Genomic DNA, 20,722 nt, shown 5'->3' with positions numbered 1-20,722 from the left:
TGAGTAGAATCAAAATGATTCTTTTGTGGCGCAGATATATTTAGGGCTGAGCTTTGACAAGTTAAAAAAAGACTGAATTGGCAAATGGCATCTTATCAAGGCACAGTGGAGGAACTTTAAAACCTTCATTTGGTTACAGCACCATGCTATAGATCTTCACTCAGAAATCAGTCCCATTGAATTCAGTAGGGCTTACCACCAAATAAACATTTTGGGGATTGCAGTCTTAGAGCTACAGAAAAGTTACTTGAGCACAACTATGCAACACATTCATGGTTGATAACAAAAGCAAGTTTAGTTAACTGCCATTGTCACAGGTACACTAAGTGTAATCGGTTGCGGTAGCCATACATAGAAAAGGACATGATCTTACCTGGTTTTGCACTGTACCTCCAAAACCCAGCCCAAGGTCCCAATCTCCTGCTTCAGGGTTGGAGTAGAGGAAAAGGAAAAAACCAGTAGGCTCATACAACTCTGATGCAGCACGCAACTCCTGGGAGCATTAAAGGAAGAACTTAAGAACCACACTGGATCAGAACCGCACTCGTCCAGTATTCTGTTCACACAGTAGCCAACTGGCTGCCTAAGGGAAAACACATAAGTGGGACATGGGAGTAATAGCACCCTCACACTCATAATCCCCACTAACTGGTATTGAGAGGCACAGGGCTTTTCTTCACAAGGTTGTTTTGCTGCAGAATTAGGATCTGAGCACTACATGAAGAGGGTTTCCTTTTGCTACCTCTAGGTGGCACTGTGGTGTAGCAGACTAGCACAAGCACTAGGAAATGGCACTTTTGCTTTCACAATTAAATGCCACATTTCCCTGCAAGAGTTCCTTAGGCACAGAAGTGAAACTGGAGGATCACGACATCATCTAAAGAATGCATTAATAACCATGAGTAGCATACAACAAATGTCTCACACAAAAAAGCCCATCCAGCCTCTTATTGAATGTCACACAGCACATTGAGGACCAGGAGTCATTGACAGATGTATCCTTCATGACTAATTCCCTTTTATGGTGGTCATCACAATACTTCATATTAGAAAACTCCATAGTTTAACTATGTGTTGTGTGAAAAAGTCATTTTATCTGACCAGAATCTGCCACCTATCAGTCTTCCTCCTCTCTAGCTCCAAGCTCAAGTTAGAAGCTGCTGGGGCTTGTACATGTCAGGCCGCATTTCCGAAGTTGTCACAGCTCTTTGGAAACAACATGGAACTGTGAGAATCCTATCTAGTCCTTCCCCACGATCAAAGTTGGCACAAAGGCCAGAAGGGACAGACACTGGTCCTGCTCACAGGAGGAGGATGCTGGGACCTTAATCTCTGGGAGCATGGTGAGGATGAAAAGTTGGTGGATCAGAGCCCAAAATTGGGTTTGTGGCCATCCCAAGGTAGGACAAAATGGACATGACTGTCATTTTCTGTTTGCTATTAAGAGAAAGCAGAAAGATGTGGGGGGAAAGGAGGGGAATGAAGCACTGGGAAAATGCAAAGAAAAAAATGGGCATATGTAATCAGTGCACATCAAAGTCAGTTCCATGCTGCAGGCTAGTGTTCAAAGGTGGGTCCCAAGTCTGAAAATGTTGAAAACTTACTGAGCCTTTTGTTGGTAATGCTTTGGGTAGCTAATCTCCATTATGTGCAAAAAAATCATATCCACTAGCAAAGAGAGCTTATTCCAACTTCAATAATAATGAACACAAATCTGCATGATGATGCAAATTATGTAGCTTATGCAAATGTAATGCTGATCTGAATTCTCCCGGGGTACTGTCTTTTGCTTCATGATCCGCAATACCTGCTGGCAGGAAGAGTATAAATGCGTGGGGATGGGAGGGGAAGATGGGGTGCATTGCTTCACAGCTTACACTAGGCTTTCACACTGGAAGATCTGTAATGGCCTTTAATTTTCTAGAGAGTAGCAATTAATTCGCAGGAAAACCCAATAAAGATAGCACTTCCATACATACTTATATGCAGTGCTGCAGAAGAGATGAGGCTTGAAAGATGCTGCTGCCACAGCCTTGTATCAGCAGACAGACCAACATCATCTGCTGCCACCATGCCTTCCTCAAAGCTCCCTGTTCCCTCTGAGTTTAGCTGCAATCCTCACAGTAGACTGGAGAGGAGGGCAGTAATGTTCCCAGAAACAATGTGGTGTGGCAGTTAAGACTGCTGAACTGGGGGCCTGAGAGATCTGGGTACTAATCCCCACTCAACCATGAAGCTCACTGGGTGACTTTGGGCCAGTCACTTGCTGTCAACTGAACCGACCTCAGAGTTAGTGGTGTGATGGTAACAGTGAAGAGAACTATCTAAATTGTCTTGGGTTCCTCACAAGAGACAAAAAGGTGGGATATAAATGCAATGTGCTTCAATGTGAAGATGCGTGATGTAATGGGAAGCATTTTGCCTTGGCTTTGAGTAGGCAGTTCCGACCCATCTGCTTTACAAAACACCCATTCCTGACAGAGATGACAACTAATGTAACTGGTTTGTTGATCTGGTTCAACCCACGATTTCGGACTCTCCCTGGGAGCATGGCTAAGGCAATTCTCACGCTAACGATCTGCACTTCAAAGTTTACCACTGTTCATTTGTCTGTCAACCCTCCTGAGCTCACTGGGACTCATTTAGGAGCCTTACAGATTAGTCTTTAAACATTAGCGTATTTTGTATGTGCTCAACACTGGCTCTTTCTCTGATTTTAGATAATGTACAAGATTGCAAGAAATACAGTGCAAGCAATAAAATTAAATAAAAACAGCAATTACAAATAAAACAAGCTGCTTAAAAATTAAGGAACAGATAGTGAAAACTGGTGGGTCTTCAGACCTGCAAAGAAGGGACCAGATAATTAGCTGAAGAAATCTCATTCCAGAATTGCAGAGCCACTGTCAAAACGTACCTTTCCCTTTGAATCATAAACTGCCCTTGGCCATGGGCAAGTGAGATGGGCCTTTATTAATTGCCCAAGAATGTAGCTACAAGCGAAGGCAGTCCTTCACACAACTTGGACCCAAACTCTTTAAAGCTTTAAAAGTTAAATGTTAAAGCAGGCACTTTAAATTGGGCTTGAAAATGCACTGGCAAACAGTGTGGTTAGCACAGTATCGGTGTCATGTGAGCCAACAAGCTGGATGGCCATATTCTGCCTCAGCTGAATTTTCCAAACACTGTAAAGGTTTGTTGTTCTAGTTGCCTTGATCTTGCCTTGTACCCACCCAAAACATTCTTGCTTGGGTCCTTTCCCCACCTGCCTTGGTGGTTCCTATTCGGAACCAGTCACATGCCTAATACCTTTCATTCTTTCCTGCAAAAAGCATCTTAAGAAGAGAAGCAAAGTCTCTCTAACACATAAGCTGCTGATCACAGCATGTCAGCACTATGTCTCCTGCCAGATCCATCTGGCTCATTTGTGCTCAAAGGGCTTTTAAGAAATAGGCTTAATTTACCATTTTAAATCCTAGAAGTGTGGACTTTCTGCTTTGCTCACTTTAAAGTCTGACCAGCTAGAATGCTTTACCTGTTGTGGATGTCTTGCCATTTAAGCCATCCAGATCCAGGCAGAAACTGTGCACTGGGCTTGGCTGTTTTCCATGCCAACCTCTCCCCACCACAAAAACCATTGGCATTGATGTGAACAGGCAACTGAAGCCTTTGGATGAGTCTTTGTGCTTTAGCCTGTGAGACCTGGGATAAGCAAGCCTTTTGCTGGGCCTCTTGAAATAAGAAAGTAATCGGGACGCATATGCTCCCTCTCTTCACCTTGCAGAAGTTAGAGGCTGTAATGAATTATGAACCTCTCAGGTGGCAGGTACCCCACTTACTCAATGACTGTTTCAGGAGTGCCTAATAACAGGCCTTACTGATAGAGACCACGTCCATGTGTATCAAATTCCAAAGCTTGATGGGACAGGAAAGAGGATCAGAAGTATATATCCCTGCCAGCTTAACTCCTGGCTGAGTAGCCTGCACCAGCTGCTGCCACCTCAGGATTGAGACTTCACTGCCTACACCCTTGATTTTCTCTGACTCTTCATCTATGCATTCTCACTAGGCTTGCCACCAGAGGGCAGCAGGAGCCTGGTTCAGGGTTCAAGCCATCTTCCCCACTTTGAGCTGGAAAATCATTACAGTAAATTCTTGGTCTAAGCACTCGGCAGTAACAGCTCTGAACTGGGCGGGCAGGGCGGCGTTCCCTGCCAGGCACTATTACTGGCCTGTAAGCTCTTTAGATCAGTGACCAGTGAAGTGGTAAACTACAGAATCCATCGAGCCAACAAACTAACTGCCTGCTCCACAAACCACTGAAAGAGCCTTGAGACGCACCAAGGGAACACCTTTTATGCTGCACCAAAGGCCAACAAGCAGTCTTCCACCTTCGACCTGCAAGCTTTCTGTCCACGCAAAGGTGGGGCTGCAAAGCAACGCAATCGGGCTTGCGCTATTGCACTCTTTCCTCCAGCTAGAGAAGGGGGGCAGGCTCTGCACTGCCCCTTTTGTACAGCTTGCCATTTGGCCATCTGTGTCACAGGTAATGGAAGCCAGGTAACTGCCACCTGTCATTTCCACCGGACAAGAGGCACGTTCAGTGCTGATGCACTTGGAGGCACTACCTGGAGGCCTTAAATTATGCTATTACAGTCCACCATCTTCCCTTCCAATCCTGCACGGAGCTTTTAGGGGGCGAGTGGGGGCACTGCACACGCTGGGTGCCTGCCTCCTCTTTTGCAGAGTCCACAGCCAGGTCTTAAGTGACAGATCATATTGCATGTCAACACATTTAACCTTCCCAAGCCTTGCATGCCGCTTAGTCCTTGCTCTTAGAGCTGTGGACTAGCTTTGGACTGGATAGCATTCCAGCGTCACTTGCCTCCAGGATGCTCTGAGCAAGCAGCAAAACAGACACGGCAGTACTCTCTTCCTTTCGAGCTTGATGCTGGACGGCAGCATCCTTCTTGTGACACAGAATGAAGTAAAATTTTTCAGATTCACTGAAGGGGGGGGAACCCTTCTGAAACTTGAAATCCACACACCACCATAAGAAACAGCAGCTGCTAGACGCTTCTTACATTTACTCAGCATCCTATCTGCTAATAACAAACTTGTGCTCCAAGAGCAGATCCTCACAGAGCCCAAATGCCAGTAACCACGAGCAAGAGGTAGATACCGAGAGGCTCTGAGGAACCTAAACTTTTGCAGGTGGGTTGCTAATATTTAACAGGGAACTAAAACGGCCCAAATCAGTAGGCAGCATGGTTAGTGGTTACAGAATACTGAATGAATGCAGGGACAGAATGGAACACTAGCAAAGGTTATAGAAAGAAGTACCCCGGAACTGGATTGCTTCACATTGCCCATCCCACTCGTTCCTCCTAAATTCGACCCAAACTATTGGCCTCAGCACCCATGTTGCTGATCACCCCAAATAACAGGTTGACAATCCTATCACTAGAACAGGGACCACAATTCCTTCTTTGCATCACTACCTTTCCTGTCTCCAGCCACCATGAACTGATGCTAGAGCAGAAATGAAGGGCTGAGACGCTTGCAGTGCCACAAGAACTAGGCTACATTATACAACGCCCTGTATGTTTGGAGGCAATAAAGATGAAATAGTTACTAAGACCTGCTGGAGAAGGGCTTTGCAAATACCCTGGACTAACAGGAAAACAAACAAGGGGATCCTAGCTCAAATCATCTAGAACTCACCCTGGATGCAAAAAGTTATGAAACTGGGGCTGTCGCACCTTGGGCACATCAGGAGAAGAAAGGACGCACTGGAGAAGACCTTCATGCTAGGGAAAGCCACCGGCGGCCAGAGAAAGATCAAATATGAAGTGGTTTGGTTCCATAAAGGAAGCCACGGCCTTGACTTTGCACCAGTCACGCAGGACTGTCAAGGACAAGACATTTTGGAGGGAATCGACTCACAGGGTCTCCAAAAGTTGGAGACAACTTGACAGCACACACCAATAACAAAAAGCCTCAGAAGGTACAACTGCACTCCAGTTGTATATTCTCATTCCACTTTAACTGTAATGGCTTCCTCTACAGACCCCTGGGAGTTATAACTTAATAAAGGTGCTAAGAATTTTGTTACAGATGCCTGTCCCAAAACTAGAGTTCTGATAGCTCAGGCTTTACAGATAGATCTGTCTGGGTGATTGGCTGTAGATGGGCAAGGATTTTTGACTCCCAGTTGTTTAAAAACAGTAACAATAACAGGGACTCTCTTTAGCTAAAAAAAAGCAAAAGATCTATATGATCTGAAGAGCAACCAGACTATGGGGACTCTTGAGGGCCTAAAACAATGTCCTTTTTTAACATCTGCTGTCTTATCCCTCTAACCAGAGGTCCTAGCAGTGGTAGTCTGAGGGTTAAGGTTAGACTTTAGAGGCAAAAGCCCAGAGCCACACATAGCAGAATAACAGGGCTCCAAAACAGAGCATGGCTTGCAGAACATGAAGCAAATATACAATACTATCTAAAAAGAGGATCACGTGTAAGTCATTAAGACCCGAGTCTAACCAGGATTGCTCTTGAAGGCACTCATGGTTTCAAGTTCTGTCCCATGGTAGGTCCTTAACAAGATATTGGTTTGTTTATTTAAAATGGCTCAGCCACTTAAGTTCCAATTGCACACACTCCTCTAAGCACAGGCTGTTTGTCAAGCCACGGCACGTACCTGCCTCACAGAAAGGCCAAGAGCCACTGGCATCCCATCGCCTGCCAGCATGCTGCCTCCCAACTGCTAAATGAGCCTCTCATGCAGGAACAACCCTGCAAATGCAGAGGAAATGCAGAGACTCCTGGAAACAAGGAACACCCACATATTTTGGCAATCTATCCCACTGACTTGTAAAATGAGACAAGCAGAAAGCTATAGATTAGGGCTGGGGAATGTGTAGTCTTCCAGAAATACACCCTTCGTAATACAGCCGCTGTCACCTCTGACCATTGGCAATGCTGGCTGGAATTGATGGGACAAGGGCTATAGGTTTTACAGCCCTGAAAGGGGGTATTATTTGCCTCCTAACTTGTAATAAAAGGGAGACATGAGAGAGATCAGCTGCAAGCGTGGATCAGAGGAAGCTTGCATCCCTGGGACAGTCCGTGGCAGAGAGAGTACAAGAGCAAAATCTAAATGCATCTCCATCTCCAATGCTTCTCCCAAAGGGGAGGCTCGGAAAGGGAGGGTCTAAGAGTCCAGTTTGATGAAGACTTTGGGCCGAGAGAATATCTTCAGGGCCTCTTCAATCTGTGATAGCTTCTTCTCTAGAGCAACCCGTCGATTTTGAACACTCAGGCTATCAATTCGCACTGGAAGCAGCAGGAGGTCTTTCAGGAGTTGCTCTTGGCCTATTAAAAGCAAAGGATGAGGAATAGAAGGAAGGATAGTCAGGTTACAATTCAGACTGCCCATCCTATATAAAGAAAGCTCAGTCAAATTATCAATCCCATTCATACAGAACCATGAATGAACTTCCAAAGAAATAGGTCTTGTAAGCCAAGGGGAAAAAAAACCTGGTTTGCAATCTTGGTTTGTAAAAGGCCCAACAAGAGATGATCCCAAATTCAGATGACATGCTAAGTATCAATTTTTTACTAAGTTTAGTCAACTGTTCTAACAACAGTAGCCAACAAATCGCAGTTTGTTCATAGCAAGCAAGGCTTCTATAGAATTCTTCAGAATTTTGGCTTACTACTCCATCTAACTGGCGCTCTAAGCCAGTGATGGCAAACCTTTGAGAGACCGAGTGCCCAAACTACAACCCAAACTCCACTTATTTATTGCAAAGTGCCAATACTACAATAAAAACTGAAAACTGAGGTTTTAGTTTAGAAAAAAAAACCTCACAGCCAGTCCAAGCAAACATATCTACCTACCTACCTATCCATCCTTGGCAACACACTGACCGGCCATGCAAAAGCCTTCCTTGAGTAGCTTTTTCTGCACAGCTCAACATTTCTGCCCATTCTAATAGACACATTCCAACCATCAAAATCATGCCAGGACACCTCATTTTTCTAACCCTAACCCAGTGATGGTGAACCTTTTAGAGACCGAGTGCCCAAACTGCAACCCAAAACCCACTTATTTATCACAAAGTGTCAACACTGCAATAAAACCTGAAAACAGCCGGTCCAAGCAAATATATCTATCTATCAATCTATCTATCTCCTTGGCAGCGCACTGACCACCTAGGCAAAAGCTCAGATGAGTTGCGGCTAATGTGTCACGGCTGGTGACATCATCGCCTGGTGCCACTACTCCTTTCCGAGCATGTGCATGGCCCCTATCTGCGCTGTTATCCAATGCCTGGCTCCTGGGGCAATGCTGGGGTGACTCGGCTCGTGTGCCGACAGAGAGGGCTCTGCGTGCCCACTGTGGCACGCATGCCATAGGTTTGCCACCACTGTGCTAAGGAGATGGTAACAGCATTCCTTTTTTAGGAATGATTGTCTATTGTCCGATTAATTAGGGGCACCCACTTAAACATGCAGAAGGCTGCGGTTGGGCCAGCGGGTCCCCGCTCCTGTGATAGCTGTTCCCAGAGACTCTCCCCGCAACTATAAGCTTGTCTCCAGTTAAAATGCTGCAGAGCGACAAAGGGCCATGCAGACCAGCGCCGTACGTCCTGCCTCTCTCTCAGGCCTTACTCTTTTGAAGGCTGCTCAGTGTTTCCAGCCGCTGGTTCTCCGGCATCCTAGCATGGCCAGGTGGCATGTCAGGGTCAGGCGTGTTGCGCTGGCGCTCTTCTGCCTCTTTGCGCCAGTGGTCCTTTCGCTCAATCAGGCTGGTCACAGGAGAGAGAGTGTATCAATCAGAGCAAGCAGAGGACGATGGGAAAAAACAAGGAGCAGCCGGCAGCCGGGCCTACTCTGATTATTTTTGGACCCATCGGTGCATTTGGGAACTTGAGAAAATACTGTTGGCACCATCTCAAAAAGCCAAACCAGTAGATCACTCTTTTTGGCATCTACTTGTTGTGTCTACGGATCTTAAATTGCACTTTATTCAGCAAACCTTTCATTTCATACTGCTGCAACATCTCTTTAATAACAACTTCCCCGTTTCAGTTAATTGTTGTAGGTGCAATACAGCTAATGCGACATGTAAACATATGTCTTGACAATGTCAGTAGTTGTTTCTTTTTGTGGAGAGGTTGTAAAATAGATGCATTTTGTACCGGAACAGTCTTTTATATTCGCTCATCTACATTCTCCTTTAAATCATTTATCTGCTTCATTCAATTATTTTTATTGTGAATTTCAAAATGTTAAAACAAAACCAAAATGAAAAAGTGAAATTAGTCTACATTACCTAAGATTCAGACTATTAGTTGCAATACATATGAAGTGTATACACACTTACATATGACATGTATATAAGAAAGTATATCATTCCCTGTAGAAGTAATCATGCATAAGTTTCAACAAATGCAAGTCATTATTCCTGTATTCATCCATGTTTTGGTAGTGACTAAATACTACCAATTCAAATATTGAAAGGATCAAGACAACTTTAGCTCACTGCAGCACTGAGGGTGGCTGTTTATTCTTCCATGTTGTGATATCACGTGTTAGCGGGCATAGAGGCACAGAAAATTCATCTATGTTAACCATGCCCTAGATTCTAAGAAGCAGGTAGGTACTTAAATAGAACACGTACATCCATAAATAGATGTATCTTGTACCAGAAATATCTTTCCTATCTTCTAATCTCCTCCCAAAAGGCAGCTGCTGGGCATTGCCAAAAGATTTGGTGATAGAAGCATCAGCTGTATCCCAGTAGGTACATCCAACAGTTACCTAACTTAGCCTGGCCATTACAAAAGAGGTGGTATCCTAGACAGGTGGAACAGAGAGTTTGCTGGATAAAGCACAGCCTGTGTCTCCAGTGCTGCATACATATACAAATCCATGTACACAGATTATCAAAAGGAAAAAAGCAATGTTTTAAAGTTTTGCAGGTGCCCACAGATGCCAGTGGGGGTACCACTGGAGACCCCCCATCCTGTACTGCAAGGAAAAGAGCACAGCCTGGCTTTCCTTTCAGGACCATACAGAGCAGCTGAGAGAGACGGCTGCATGCTGCTCCGCCCTTTAGACTCTGTGGGGCAGTACACGCAAGATACTTGTCATCATCCTCCATTTCTTCCCCTACAACACCCTTTCCCAAACTGGTGCCCTCCAAATGAGCTGGGGCAAAACCACTGGCTAGGGGAGGCCAGCCTACAAATCCTGCCAAGTCCTTCTATGGCCAGAGCTACACTGGCATGTCAAGGCTCTAACAGAAAGCACAACAATGCAAAACCAGTCAAGTGGGGACTGGGAGGATCCGATTTTTAAAAATATTTTGAGAAGGACTAGGAACATGCACAGAGGAGAAAAAGAGGGACACAATTCCCAGGAAGTTGTACCCAGCTTGTCAGGATCTGCAGATGGTCAGGGTCACTTCCAACCCTGGGTCCAGCATCCACCACCATTTCTGCCAGGTAAACTGCTGTGCCTGACATGTGGCAGGACAGCATACTTGGCCCTGAAGAAGCACCTGCCAGCAAATACAGAACAGGTGAGGTCAGCAAGATGTATACGCACTAGCGGGGGACGTGGCCTTTCTGCTTGGCGTCGTACTCCTCCTGCTCCTTCTGTTTGTGCTCCAGTACTTCAGAGAGCGATTGCAGGGAACGTGAACGCCGCTGCTGGGCTCGCTTGGCATTCTGGGCATTGTGGCTGATGAAGTCCACCTCCCTGCTCTTCTCCTGGATTGAAAGGAAGGGGGAAATATACAATGCTGAAGGGCAAACAGATTCGGCTGCCAAACGCCAAGGGACTCTGCCGGTGATGGCACCCCTAGAAATAGGAACAGTGGGTGGACTGCGGGGACACAGGAAGCAGAAAACTGATGGCACCCGCCCTGTGAGGTACTGTAGGACTTTCCATCCGCCAGTCAGTGCCCACCTCAGTGATCCCGTTCCGTGCTTGCGTGGCTGCTTTGTCCTGGGCAGGACTGGGAGAGGTTGATCTGCGTGGGTGAATTCCTGTGCCGCAACGAGAATAGGCTCGCAGATACCTCTGGGCCTCTGGCATTGGAGGAACAGGACCCTCCTGAAAAAGACCAAAGGAGAAAGGTAGAGGAGGGGGAATATTACAGTGCTCCCAGAAAGGGCTCCACAAGGAAGTCTATGGCCTGTGCTATTCACAAATTAAACTCAGCTGAGTTTATTCTTATGTTCACCTTGATCCTGACACGATCTTTGAACCAGCTCAGTTACTCTGACTCAGGAAAGGCACTAGTCAGGCACAAAGCACCACCTGGACCAGGTGAATCAGAGGCCTGGTTGAGAGATTTTTGACCCCCTAGGCTGACATACTCTGGGCTTTATCTCCCTGGAGGAGAGGCCTGCCCTGCGTCTTGGGTGAGATCCAGAAGGGGGATTGTAAGGCATCTACTTGCATACACGGGGCATGAAGACCCAATTGCGGATCACATCATTCACTCCACTGGCTGAATCGAGCAGTGAGGAACCGCATTCCCTCAGTGGGTATTTATCAGAGCCACAATGCTGGCAGTGGTTGAGAATGAAGCCAGAATAAAAAGTAAGTGAGGGTCACAGGCCAGTGGAAGAGCACACATTGTGCATGCAGGTAGTCCCAGGTTCTACCCCTGGCATCTCCAGGTAGAGCTAGAACATTTCCTGCCTGAAACCTGGGAGGGATATTCAGTCTTCACAATGCTGAACTAGAAGGACTCAAATTATAACTCAGAATAAGGCAGCGTCCTATGACACGTAATGATGAAGGTAACTCTGGTATAGGAGAGATAGTGCTGGCTTCAGGAACAAAGCTCATGTGGCAAAAAGACCAAAACAAATAAAAAAGCAAAACACAACACGCCTTACAAGACATACAAGCACCTACCTCTGAGAGGAAAGACAAGACCCTACACCTTGGACGGCGTGACGCATGCTGGAATGCTCTAACAAGCTGCCTTGTGCAAAAACCCAGTCTGTGACACTTTCATCCCAAGTCAGGGGGCAGGTGAGCACAACAGCCAGGGCCTTCTCAGTGACCGCACTGCAACTCAGGAATGCCCTTCTAGTGGAGAGCTGGCTGGTCCTTAATGGATCTGGCCCATCCTTTCCACCCTGGTGCCACCGAGATGGTTTGGACCACACCTGCAGCATTCCTGAACACTTGCCCAACTGGCTAGGGCAGAGGAGACCTGAAGCCACAAGTATGTGAAGGGAACTTAGTTGGGGAAGGCTGTTTCAGACAATACACTGCAAATACCTGCTTTTGAAGCATGATCTTATTGCTTTCATAATGACTGAGTTCACACAGAAGATTGACTACTAGTTGCATGTGGTTTGTGGATGAACCAGGTTTGTTGCACTATGGATCACTGTGTGAATCCAACCTCTCTACCAAAGCATGGTACATAAACCCAAACAGCCCATGAAGAGGACCCATGATTTATTGCTGGGTTGTGAACTGCAGACTGTCGTTAACAAACTATGATCTGTTAGAATGGCTGGGTTCATGCAATGCAACAACCCATACTCCACCCTGAATGTGGGTCATCGTGCTGTTTGAATCCAGCTATTGGCTGCTACATTCAGAGTATATTGTTTTTAACAAAGAATATTTGCAATTGCATTGCAGCCTTTCCCATACTCCAGATGTACTGAATTAGAACTCCCCCAGCCAGAACCTATTAGGTTAGAAAAAGGTGCCATATCGTATTTTCCTTCTGTAAACTGCCTTGAACAGAACAACAAGATATAAACATATTTTAAAAACAAAAAACAGGTCTATATGCCTCAGTGCTGGCTACAAATGACCTTTCTTTCAGATGGATGCCTTTGCTGATATTTCTGCATGAACTGCTGGAGCCCAAGCTCAAGATCGTCTACATCTGCTCTTTATCCAAGCTATTTTCACACACACAGTCCCTCTCCCTCTCCCTCCCCCCTGCCATGTGTTTGCATGCCTTGCCCAACTGCAGCTGAGCAGAAGGGGGAGAAACTACAGGGCAGCTTGGGATCAAACTACCTGCAACTTGGTCTTCACTTTGGATTCCACATTGTTGTACTTCTGAGACTTCCACAGGGCTTTCACAGGCTTTGGCTGGCCGAGCTCCCGAGCCTGCTCCTTCTCACGGCATTTCCTCTGGATCTCTCTCATGCGCCGCAGGTTCTCCTTCTCGTGGTCCTTATGACCCCGGCCTGCACAGTAAAAGAAATAAAGACTGCCTTTAAAGATCACATGGAAGCTGCAGCAGCCAAACTGACAAGACCAAAAGGCACAAGCATGAGTCTGACCAGCCTGCACCGCCTGCATGTATGTTTCTAAGCAAGATTCAAAGTACAGGTTCTAACCTATAAAGCCTTACACTGCTTAGGGCCTAAATAGTCAGTGAAGCACCTCTCTCAATATGCACCTAACCTGGATGCTGTGATAGTATCTAATGCTGCTTTAAATACTCCTGCTAAGGAAAACTTAGAAGATGACAAGAAGGGAGAGGGTCTTTTCAGTGGTGGCCTCCAGTTATACAATACTCTCTGCACTAAAGTCTTCCTACTGCCAACATCACCATTTTCTGACCCAAATTAAGCCTTTCCTTCATTCCCAGGCATTTGATGGCATATCATGAAACTTTTAATATCAGCTGTTCTATCAGTTCTTGGAATTTTGCTGTAATTTTTAAACTTATTTAAATTTGGCTTTAAATATTGCATGTTAAAAGTTTTACAGTATGTGTTTATATTATGTCTTTTATATTATGTCGCATTTTGGAGTTGCAATTTTTGAGAATTTCCCAAATACCTGTGGCTGTTGTGATACAGAAATAAAGTTCATGCATGAATGAATAAAAACAGAGCAAGTTCAAAATGTGACGCTGAACACTGGCACTGGCAGACTCGCAGCTGCCCCACTTACACTTGGCTGCCAGCTCCTGGCAGAAGGAGATGCCATCTAGTTGCAGCAGGCTTCCCACCGTGCCTTTCTGTCCCTTTTCCAAAATGTCCTTGGCGTTGGGCTTAATCCTTGGAGGATGAGCGAGGCGAGCACTGTAGCAAGTGGGATAGAGGCTGGCCTCTGGAGGAATGGGACCAGGGAGCAAATCTAGCTTCAAAGCATTTCCTTCCAGCCTGCCTCGTGCTAAGGAAAGAGAGAGAGAGGTAAGAAAGTGACTGTAGCTGTGTAGCCTTTACATGAAGAAGACACCAGGTTCAGTCTACAGGGCTTTCAATTTCAAAGAGCTGCAAATTGTTGGTAAAAAGAGACCTCTGGCAAAGTCACTGCCAGTACCATAAACAACAGAAAAGGTTTGACCTGGTAGAAAGAAACTTCCTTTGATTCCGTTTCCTAAGATAGAGAGAATTTAATCTCCTTTTCCAGACCCATGTAAGTCTTCATCAGTGCCAGTGCTGGCTTCTCTTCCCTGCTTCTTCCAACACAGCCTCCAGGACCAAGCAACTACCCTGTAACAGAGGGGAGCCTTCTGCAGCCCTCAGCATAATTTCAAAAGCCCTCTGTAAGAGATCAGTTCACACTCAGGCAAAAACAATCTATCCCTGGCAGCTTTCTGGATGAACAGAAAGAAGGGGAAGAACAAGCATAGGTAGCAGAGGGAGGAAGAAAGAACACAAATCAGTGGTTTATTTCGTATTTATTAAACTTATATTCCACATTAATAGTCCCGTAGGATTGTCTAGGCATCCTTCCAACCTGGTTGAAAGGTAAGGGAGAGAACAGGGGTGGCCAAGAGAGAGGAGAATACAAAAAGACTGAGAGAGAGAAGACAGAGAGAGAGAAAGAGAGAACAAAAAGGGTGTCTGAAAGGCAGAGAATACAAATTCTCTCTGCATACAGAGAGGGCGGGGAGGGGGATGTCTCTGCATTTCTTGGCTGGGGTGGGGTAAGGAAGGACCACACTTTTCCCCATGCCAAGTGGAAGCTAACTGATTATGAACTGAGGTGATTAAGACATGTAATAACTCTGGGACTGGGCAACACACTCACCAGATAGAGGGCGTCTGTAATAATCTGGGCAAAGGGTAGGATCTGGAGGAATGGGCCCAGTGATCCTGGAAGGCCCCTCAGACATCTCGGCCTCAGTTCCAGACTGCAGCCCCAAAATGCAAGATCCCCTTTTCCGTAGGCTCGCTGAAAGCTGGAACAACTTCTCAGTCTTAAGGCACAGGGAGCTGTAGGGAAGCTGCTACAAAGAAAAGGCAATATAAGAATAGATTTGTTGAATCTGAACATAGACCTTTCTAGTTCAAAATTAGCCCTTCTCTTCCTCATGTGCACCATTCCATACATTTCTGTCACGTCCCCCTTTACTTGCCTTTTCTCTAAGCAAATGAGACCCAAATTAACATCAATTGCCATTGGCCACATGAGCTGGAAAGGCTACTCATTTCCCATTCCAATGGGAACTCTTCCCCACAATGGACTTGCTTCAGCCCCCAAATCATTTGGATTGCCCTTTTTGTGCCTTTTCCAGCTACACTCATCACCCCTTAAATCATTCAGCAGGTATCCCAGGCATGGTTTTCCCCAGGCATGTTAGTAACATTATATTTTTGCTGCTCTTCACTTTTTATTGGCTACTGGCTTTAATTTGGTTTCATGAGCTTGAATGAATTTATTCTTCATTACTTGTTTTTCTCAGTTCCAATCTGAGCTGTTTTTATGTTGTTGTTTCTTTTCATATTGGTATTTGGCATGTTAATGGACTGCACTCTGCTCACAGAACTATGCCTACTGAGCCCTTTAAAAGTACATAGCAATCATGTCTAAGAAATGTTCAGGTTAGATATTGCAAATATAGTCTTGGTATGGCTGCCTATGAAAAGCATCTGCAAACTGCAAGTCGTTTAGGACACACCTAGATTGTTATCAACCCAGTGTGGCAATTATATTTAACTGGTCTTTATCTTCACTGAATTCTCACTTGCTTATAAGAGCAATTCAAAGAGTTCGCCCTATAAAGCCCTAAATAGCTTCAGATTGGATCACCTTCTCCTCTCTCAACTAGCCTTCTTCCAGATATTCCCAGCATCAGAGGTTAAGCAGGTGAGATCAGCTTTGACCAGGAGAGTGGAAAGTCCTCTTGATACTTCCATACTCGGCTGCAGCCTGATGGAATGGCTGGCGCCCTGAGGCAGCTGAGGGAGGAGCCAGACTGAGCAGGCCTCTCAACAGAACCGGTGGTCTGCTCCCCATCTCTCCCTCTGGTACAAGCTGATGAAACAGCTGCCGTCACGTGACAGGGCAGGAGAAACCCAATGGAACTGGTCCCCCATCGGAGCTGGTGGAAGTAGTCCCTTCATCTCTGAGGCAGCGTGGTGAAGGAAACCTCCAAGGAGACCACTTGTGAGCCATTTGTGTGTGCATTCAAGTAGGGAGTGGGTGGAAGCATGCCTTACATCACCACATTATATGAAGTCTTACACAAAGCTCTAGAGTGGTGCCTACACAGACAGACGCAACTGTCAAGGCTCTAACACAAAGCCAGGCATCCCAAGAGCTGTCAAAGTGACCTAGCAGGACGGAGAAAGCAAGAAAATCACTCAAACATCTGGCTTCTTTCTAGCACATCCCATGAGTTGCTTTCTGAGCACATTTTAAACCAACAACTAAAGTGAGGCAAACTCAGGTAGAATGTTACTGTTTTGTAAAAGGGATGCGTGAAATCCAAAGCTAAAACAACTGTGGCCAAACTTATCTCATCAATGAGGTTAAATGCCTTTCTTCGTACTTCTGTTAAAAAAAAAAAAAAAACACTTAGCAAGGCACTCTTGGCCTCATTCCAGGTACAATACAGAGACATGTTTATTCTGTCCGTTTGGAGGGCAAACGGTTCTTAGAAGCCAAGTACAAACAAGCTGCCGGAAGATTGCTTTGCCCTAAATCAGAGGAACTGTGGTATATGTAAGTGAAGAAAAGGAGGCTTCTTGAGATAAGTTTCTGCATGCAATCAAGGGACAGGTGGGTCAAGTCCTGGGAGAAACAGCTGGAAAGGAAAATTCTGCCTGCAAAGAAACCATTTTGGTAGACCTCAGGCAGTTGTGGCCTTCTGCAACAGGTGCCCTTCTGATGTATTGACCAGCATCTCTTTCCATTGTTTATTCCATCTAGGAATGATGGAAGTTGCAGTCTAATACATTTGGGGGACACGAGACTCAGGAAGTCTGTGCTACAGCAGTGAAGATATCATAAAGACCAATTAAGCTTGTGCCCACAGTAGTACATAGGGATGCAATCTGCACCCACTTCCAACCTCCATAAACACAGGGCTGTTTTACACAACTATGAAATTCAGAGCTGTTCTGCCTGCATTAGGGCACACTTGCCCCGAAAAACATCCCCCCAAATCTTTTGCCACAAGCACAATCTTGCTCTGTGTGATTTTGTCTCACTCCCAAACCTACACTTGGATGCTCCGGCTGCATTGCTGACGAAAAGGGTAGCTTGCCACTAGAGCAAAGAAGCAAGCCATTTTCCACAACCATGGCTGAATCCAGACAAGAAAAGCGACCACTCAAACAGAATGCTTGTACCAACTAGCCATTAAATTTCATCAGATGGGAGGCAAACATAAGAGATATGGGTTGTTAGGCAGCATTTAAATTAAATTATTCCCTTTCTTCCCAATGGTAACATAGTCCATTACTAAGCATAATATTATACTGAAGCCTAATGTCTTTCTAAACCAGAGACAGGCTGACTTCAGTTCTGGGTGGTATGTTTTTAAAAACAAAACAAAAAACGAGTCTCGTGACCAACTGAAGCATGTTATATCACTCAGGTTTTCTTCAAAGCTAAGACATAACTGTAAATGATAATGTCTTATCCAATCTGCTGTCCTCCAGATGTTTTGGATTCGACCCTCAACAGCCCCAGCCTGCATGGCCAATGAAAAGAAACACTGGTACTATAATCTAAACCATCTGGAGGGCCCCTGGTTAGGAATAGTTCTTAAAGATTTCAAATCTCCAGTCAGTTATACAGCTAACTAGAGCACCTTAGGCCAGGCGCATTCTCTCTGACTAACCTATTCAACAGGGCTGCTGTGTAAATAAAAGGAAGTGGGGAGAACCACATGTACTATCTTGAGTTCCTTGGAGGAAAGACATGATATATATATATATATATTAAATGCAAGAATAATAAATAAGCTGTGTTAAGTATGACATTTTCTTAAAGAAATATTAGGCCAAAGTCTTAACCGAGAACTCTGTGCAAGAACCAAGCATGAAGTAGTCTACAAAGAAAGTCCATTGCAAGACTAATCTATTTTCAACAAACTTTTAAATAGCTGCATTCTTTTACAGTTTTTGTCTTATTAACAAAGTCCTGCTAGCATAACAGAGTGATCTAATGCATATTTATTTAGAAGCACAGCCCCATTGCAACTATTGAAGTTTAGGAGTTTAAAAATACAATCTGAGTTTAATTATCTAATGGTATTCCCCCCCCCTTCTCTTTAATCTCCAGCACTGATTCGACTCTCCCTTCAATTTGTTCTAAAAATCAGCATAAAGTCAGTTAGCAGAACCATCAAGGTAGGACTATGGAGGCATCAGCTTGGGGTCCCAATCAACAGAATGTGCAGAGGGCTGCCTTATCCTATTTTGAAGTAATATAAACTACCATCCAAAAAGCGGAGACTTTGATTAAGATAATTAATAGAGCCACTGTGATGCAATGTTTGCACTATGGGATGGGACTGCGACCTGGGAGATCTGGGTTGCAGCCCCCCTCCCTCCATGAAACTCACCGGGTAACTTTGGGCCAATCACCCAGTCTGTCTAGCCTACCTCGCAGGTTTGTTGTGAGGATAAAATGGAAAGGAGGAGGACCATGTAAACCACTTGGGTTCCATGCAAGAGCAGAAAAATATAGAATATAAACGTAATAAATAAATATTAACGGCAATAATTAAGAAAGTCCAGCGTCTGAACATTACCCAACTCCACCAGTGCACCCAGCCAGCGTGCCACAGCCCAGGCAAAATCTGGAAACCCGTGGAAAGCGGTTCTAAGACGGCGCACCATCCAACTTCAGCAACGGACTGTTTGCCCACTCCAACCAGCTCCACGAAATCACCTAATTACGGGGCTTCCCAACCTGGGTTAGCGAAGCAAGCCTCTCCCTGCCTCCCTCTTTCTTCTCATAGGGGCATAAACGACGCCGTGGAGGACTACACCGTAGCCTGTTTAGACTGGCTTGCCACAGCCGGTCCCGGATGCCCTCGGGAAGCCCACAAGCGGGGCGTGAGCGTGGCAGCCCCTCCTGTTGTGCACCCACCCACAAGATGCCCCGTTCCCCCCACTTACGTTTCTGGGCGCTCCTACCCAGCAGCACGGCGTGGCTCCTCGGGAGGGAGGGAGGAAGAGGAGCGGGGGGGAGCGAGAGTGAGCGTGTGTATTTATGGGGGGGGGGGGTCAAGTCCCAGGCAGTTATTCATCCCGCCTCTCGTCTCTAAGCAACAGTAGCTTCCTGGAGCAGTTTGGGAACGGAACAGAGACTCCTGGGAAGTGTAGTTTTTTCAGCTCCGGAAGACAGCACTGGGGAGAGCGTCACGCACCTGTGGCACAATAGCGTTTCATAGAACTATAGAGTCAGAAGGGGCCATGAAGGTCATCGGGCCCAACCCGCTGCTGTTGCAGGACACATCCTTGCAGGAGAACTCTCTGCACCTCTCTTACCTCCACCTCTCCAAGACTTTTCTAGAGTTACGATCAATTTATGCAGAACCGTAAGAAAGAATATGTGCTCCAACAACCGCAATAGAACGGAGAATGTCTGGTGGAAACCTCTCAGTTTTCACGTTCTCTTTGTGCCTTCTAGGGAAGCGAAAAGAACTGCTCAACTTTTAGTAGTTTTAAAATAAATTATTTTGTTGTTTTAAACACAGATCACACAAAAGTTCCTTCAAACTTCATTGGTTAACAGTATGTGCTAGGCTGTTGCCCCGACAGAATCCAGCCGTCTTTTTAAGGCAAATATTTAAGCGTGCAATCCTATGCAAAGTTCTTACTTACTTGGGAATAAATTGAACTGAATTCAAGGAGCTTCAGAACACACATAATTGACCTTTGGTATGTGCCTTTATTGTTTGAATTGTGTTATGTTGCCTCTGTTGCCGCTATTTTGATTTATTGTTTAAGTAAGAGGTTTGTTGTTGTATTTGATGTACAAGTTAATAGGTATAACTTTCATAGGTAAGATCATGTAATCATTGACACATAAGCCAGAGAAAAACCCTCTTTTCTAGAAATCAGCATGTGTGCATCCTTGAAATGAAGCTGAAATTAACCAGGCATCATTCCAGAGAGGGCCAGTTGACACTCTACAAAACAGCAGCTCAAACAAAGGGCAGTTCCCACCAACCCTCTTCCCATCCTCCTTCTATGTAATAGCAGCCCACTTCCTTCTGAGCATCTTCTTTCTGCTTTAATATGCAAATGGAAAAGATCATGCCATTGTAATTTTTTAACTCTGTGATGTATAAGAAAGTGTTAAATGTGTATGTCCTTTAAGGATCAATGTACAAAAAGGCAAGTTGAGGACTGCTCAATGAACCATATTGGAATAATTCAGTGGCAGTCAGTTCTTCTTGAAAATAAAATGTTAAAAGAAAACTTTCCCCTGAAGTGTAATTTGAGCACTTTGCACACACACC

At 45.3% G+C, this 20,722-nt stretch overlaps 1 protein-coding gene across 2 annotated transcripts; it reads right to left on the bottom strand.

Moving 5' to 3' along the window:
• Positions 1-269: 269 nt before the first annotated feature.
• ENKD1 (enkurin domain containing 1) lies at positions 270-19,432 on the bottom strand. Of its 2 annotated transcripts, none has more exons than XM_044419837.1 (8): positions 19,374-19,432; positions 15,049-15,247; positions 13,963-14,184; positions 13,075-13,247; positions 10,981-11,127; positions 10,618-10,781; positions 8,677-8,813; positions 270-7,374 (listed from the first exon to the last, which is right to left on the bottom strand). In XM_044419837.1, exons 2-8 carry the CDS (start codon positions 15,131-15,133, stop codon positions 7,214-7,216), a joined length of 1,089 nt encoding a protein of 362 aa, XP_044275772.1. In that variant the 5' UTR covers positions 15,134-15,247; positions 19,374-19,432; the 3' UTR covers positions 270-7,213. The 2 variants fall into 2 exon arrangements, with proteins under 2 accessions (XP_044275772.1, XP_044275771.1); XM_044419836.1 differs by lacking the exon at positions 19,374-19,432 and adding an exon at positions 19,004-19,202.
• Between the last annotated feature and the right edge of the window lie 1,290 nt (positions 19,433-20,722).

Source organism: Varanus komodoensis, unplaced genomic scaffold (genome assembly GCF_004798865.1).
Source record: "Varanus komodoensis strain SLA01 unplaced genomic scaffold, ASM479886v1 scaffold109, whole genome shotgun sequence".
NCBI classification, from domain to species: domain Eukaryota; kingdom Metazoa; phylum Chordata; class Lepidosauria; order Squamata; family Varanidae; genus Varanus; species Varanus komodoensis.
The sequence above is the reverse complement of the archived record's forward strand: the minus strand, read 5'-3'. Positions and strand labels throughout refer to the sequence as shown.

What these genes read in the sequence shown, in the direction of transcription:
- ENKD1 (XM_044419837.1), bottom strand. Translation starts at nt 15,133, where the DNA reads ATGTCTGAGGGGCCTTCCAGGATCACTGGGCCCATTCCTCCAGATCCT. An exon ending in TTACAGACGCCCTCTATCTG is followed by an intron (nt 14,185 to 15,048) that starts GTGAGTGTGTTG and finishes CTCTTTCCTTAG; the next exon opens with CACGAGGCAGGCTGGAAGGA. An exon ending in AAAGGCCACGTCCCCCGCTA is followed by an intron (nt 8,814 to 10,617) that starts GTGCGTATACAT and finishes TCCTGTGACCAG; the next exon opens with CCTGATTGAGCGAAAGGACC.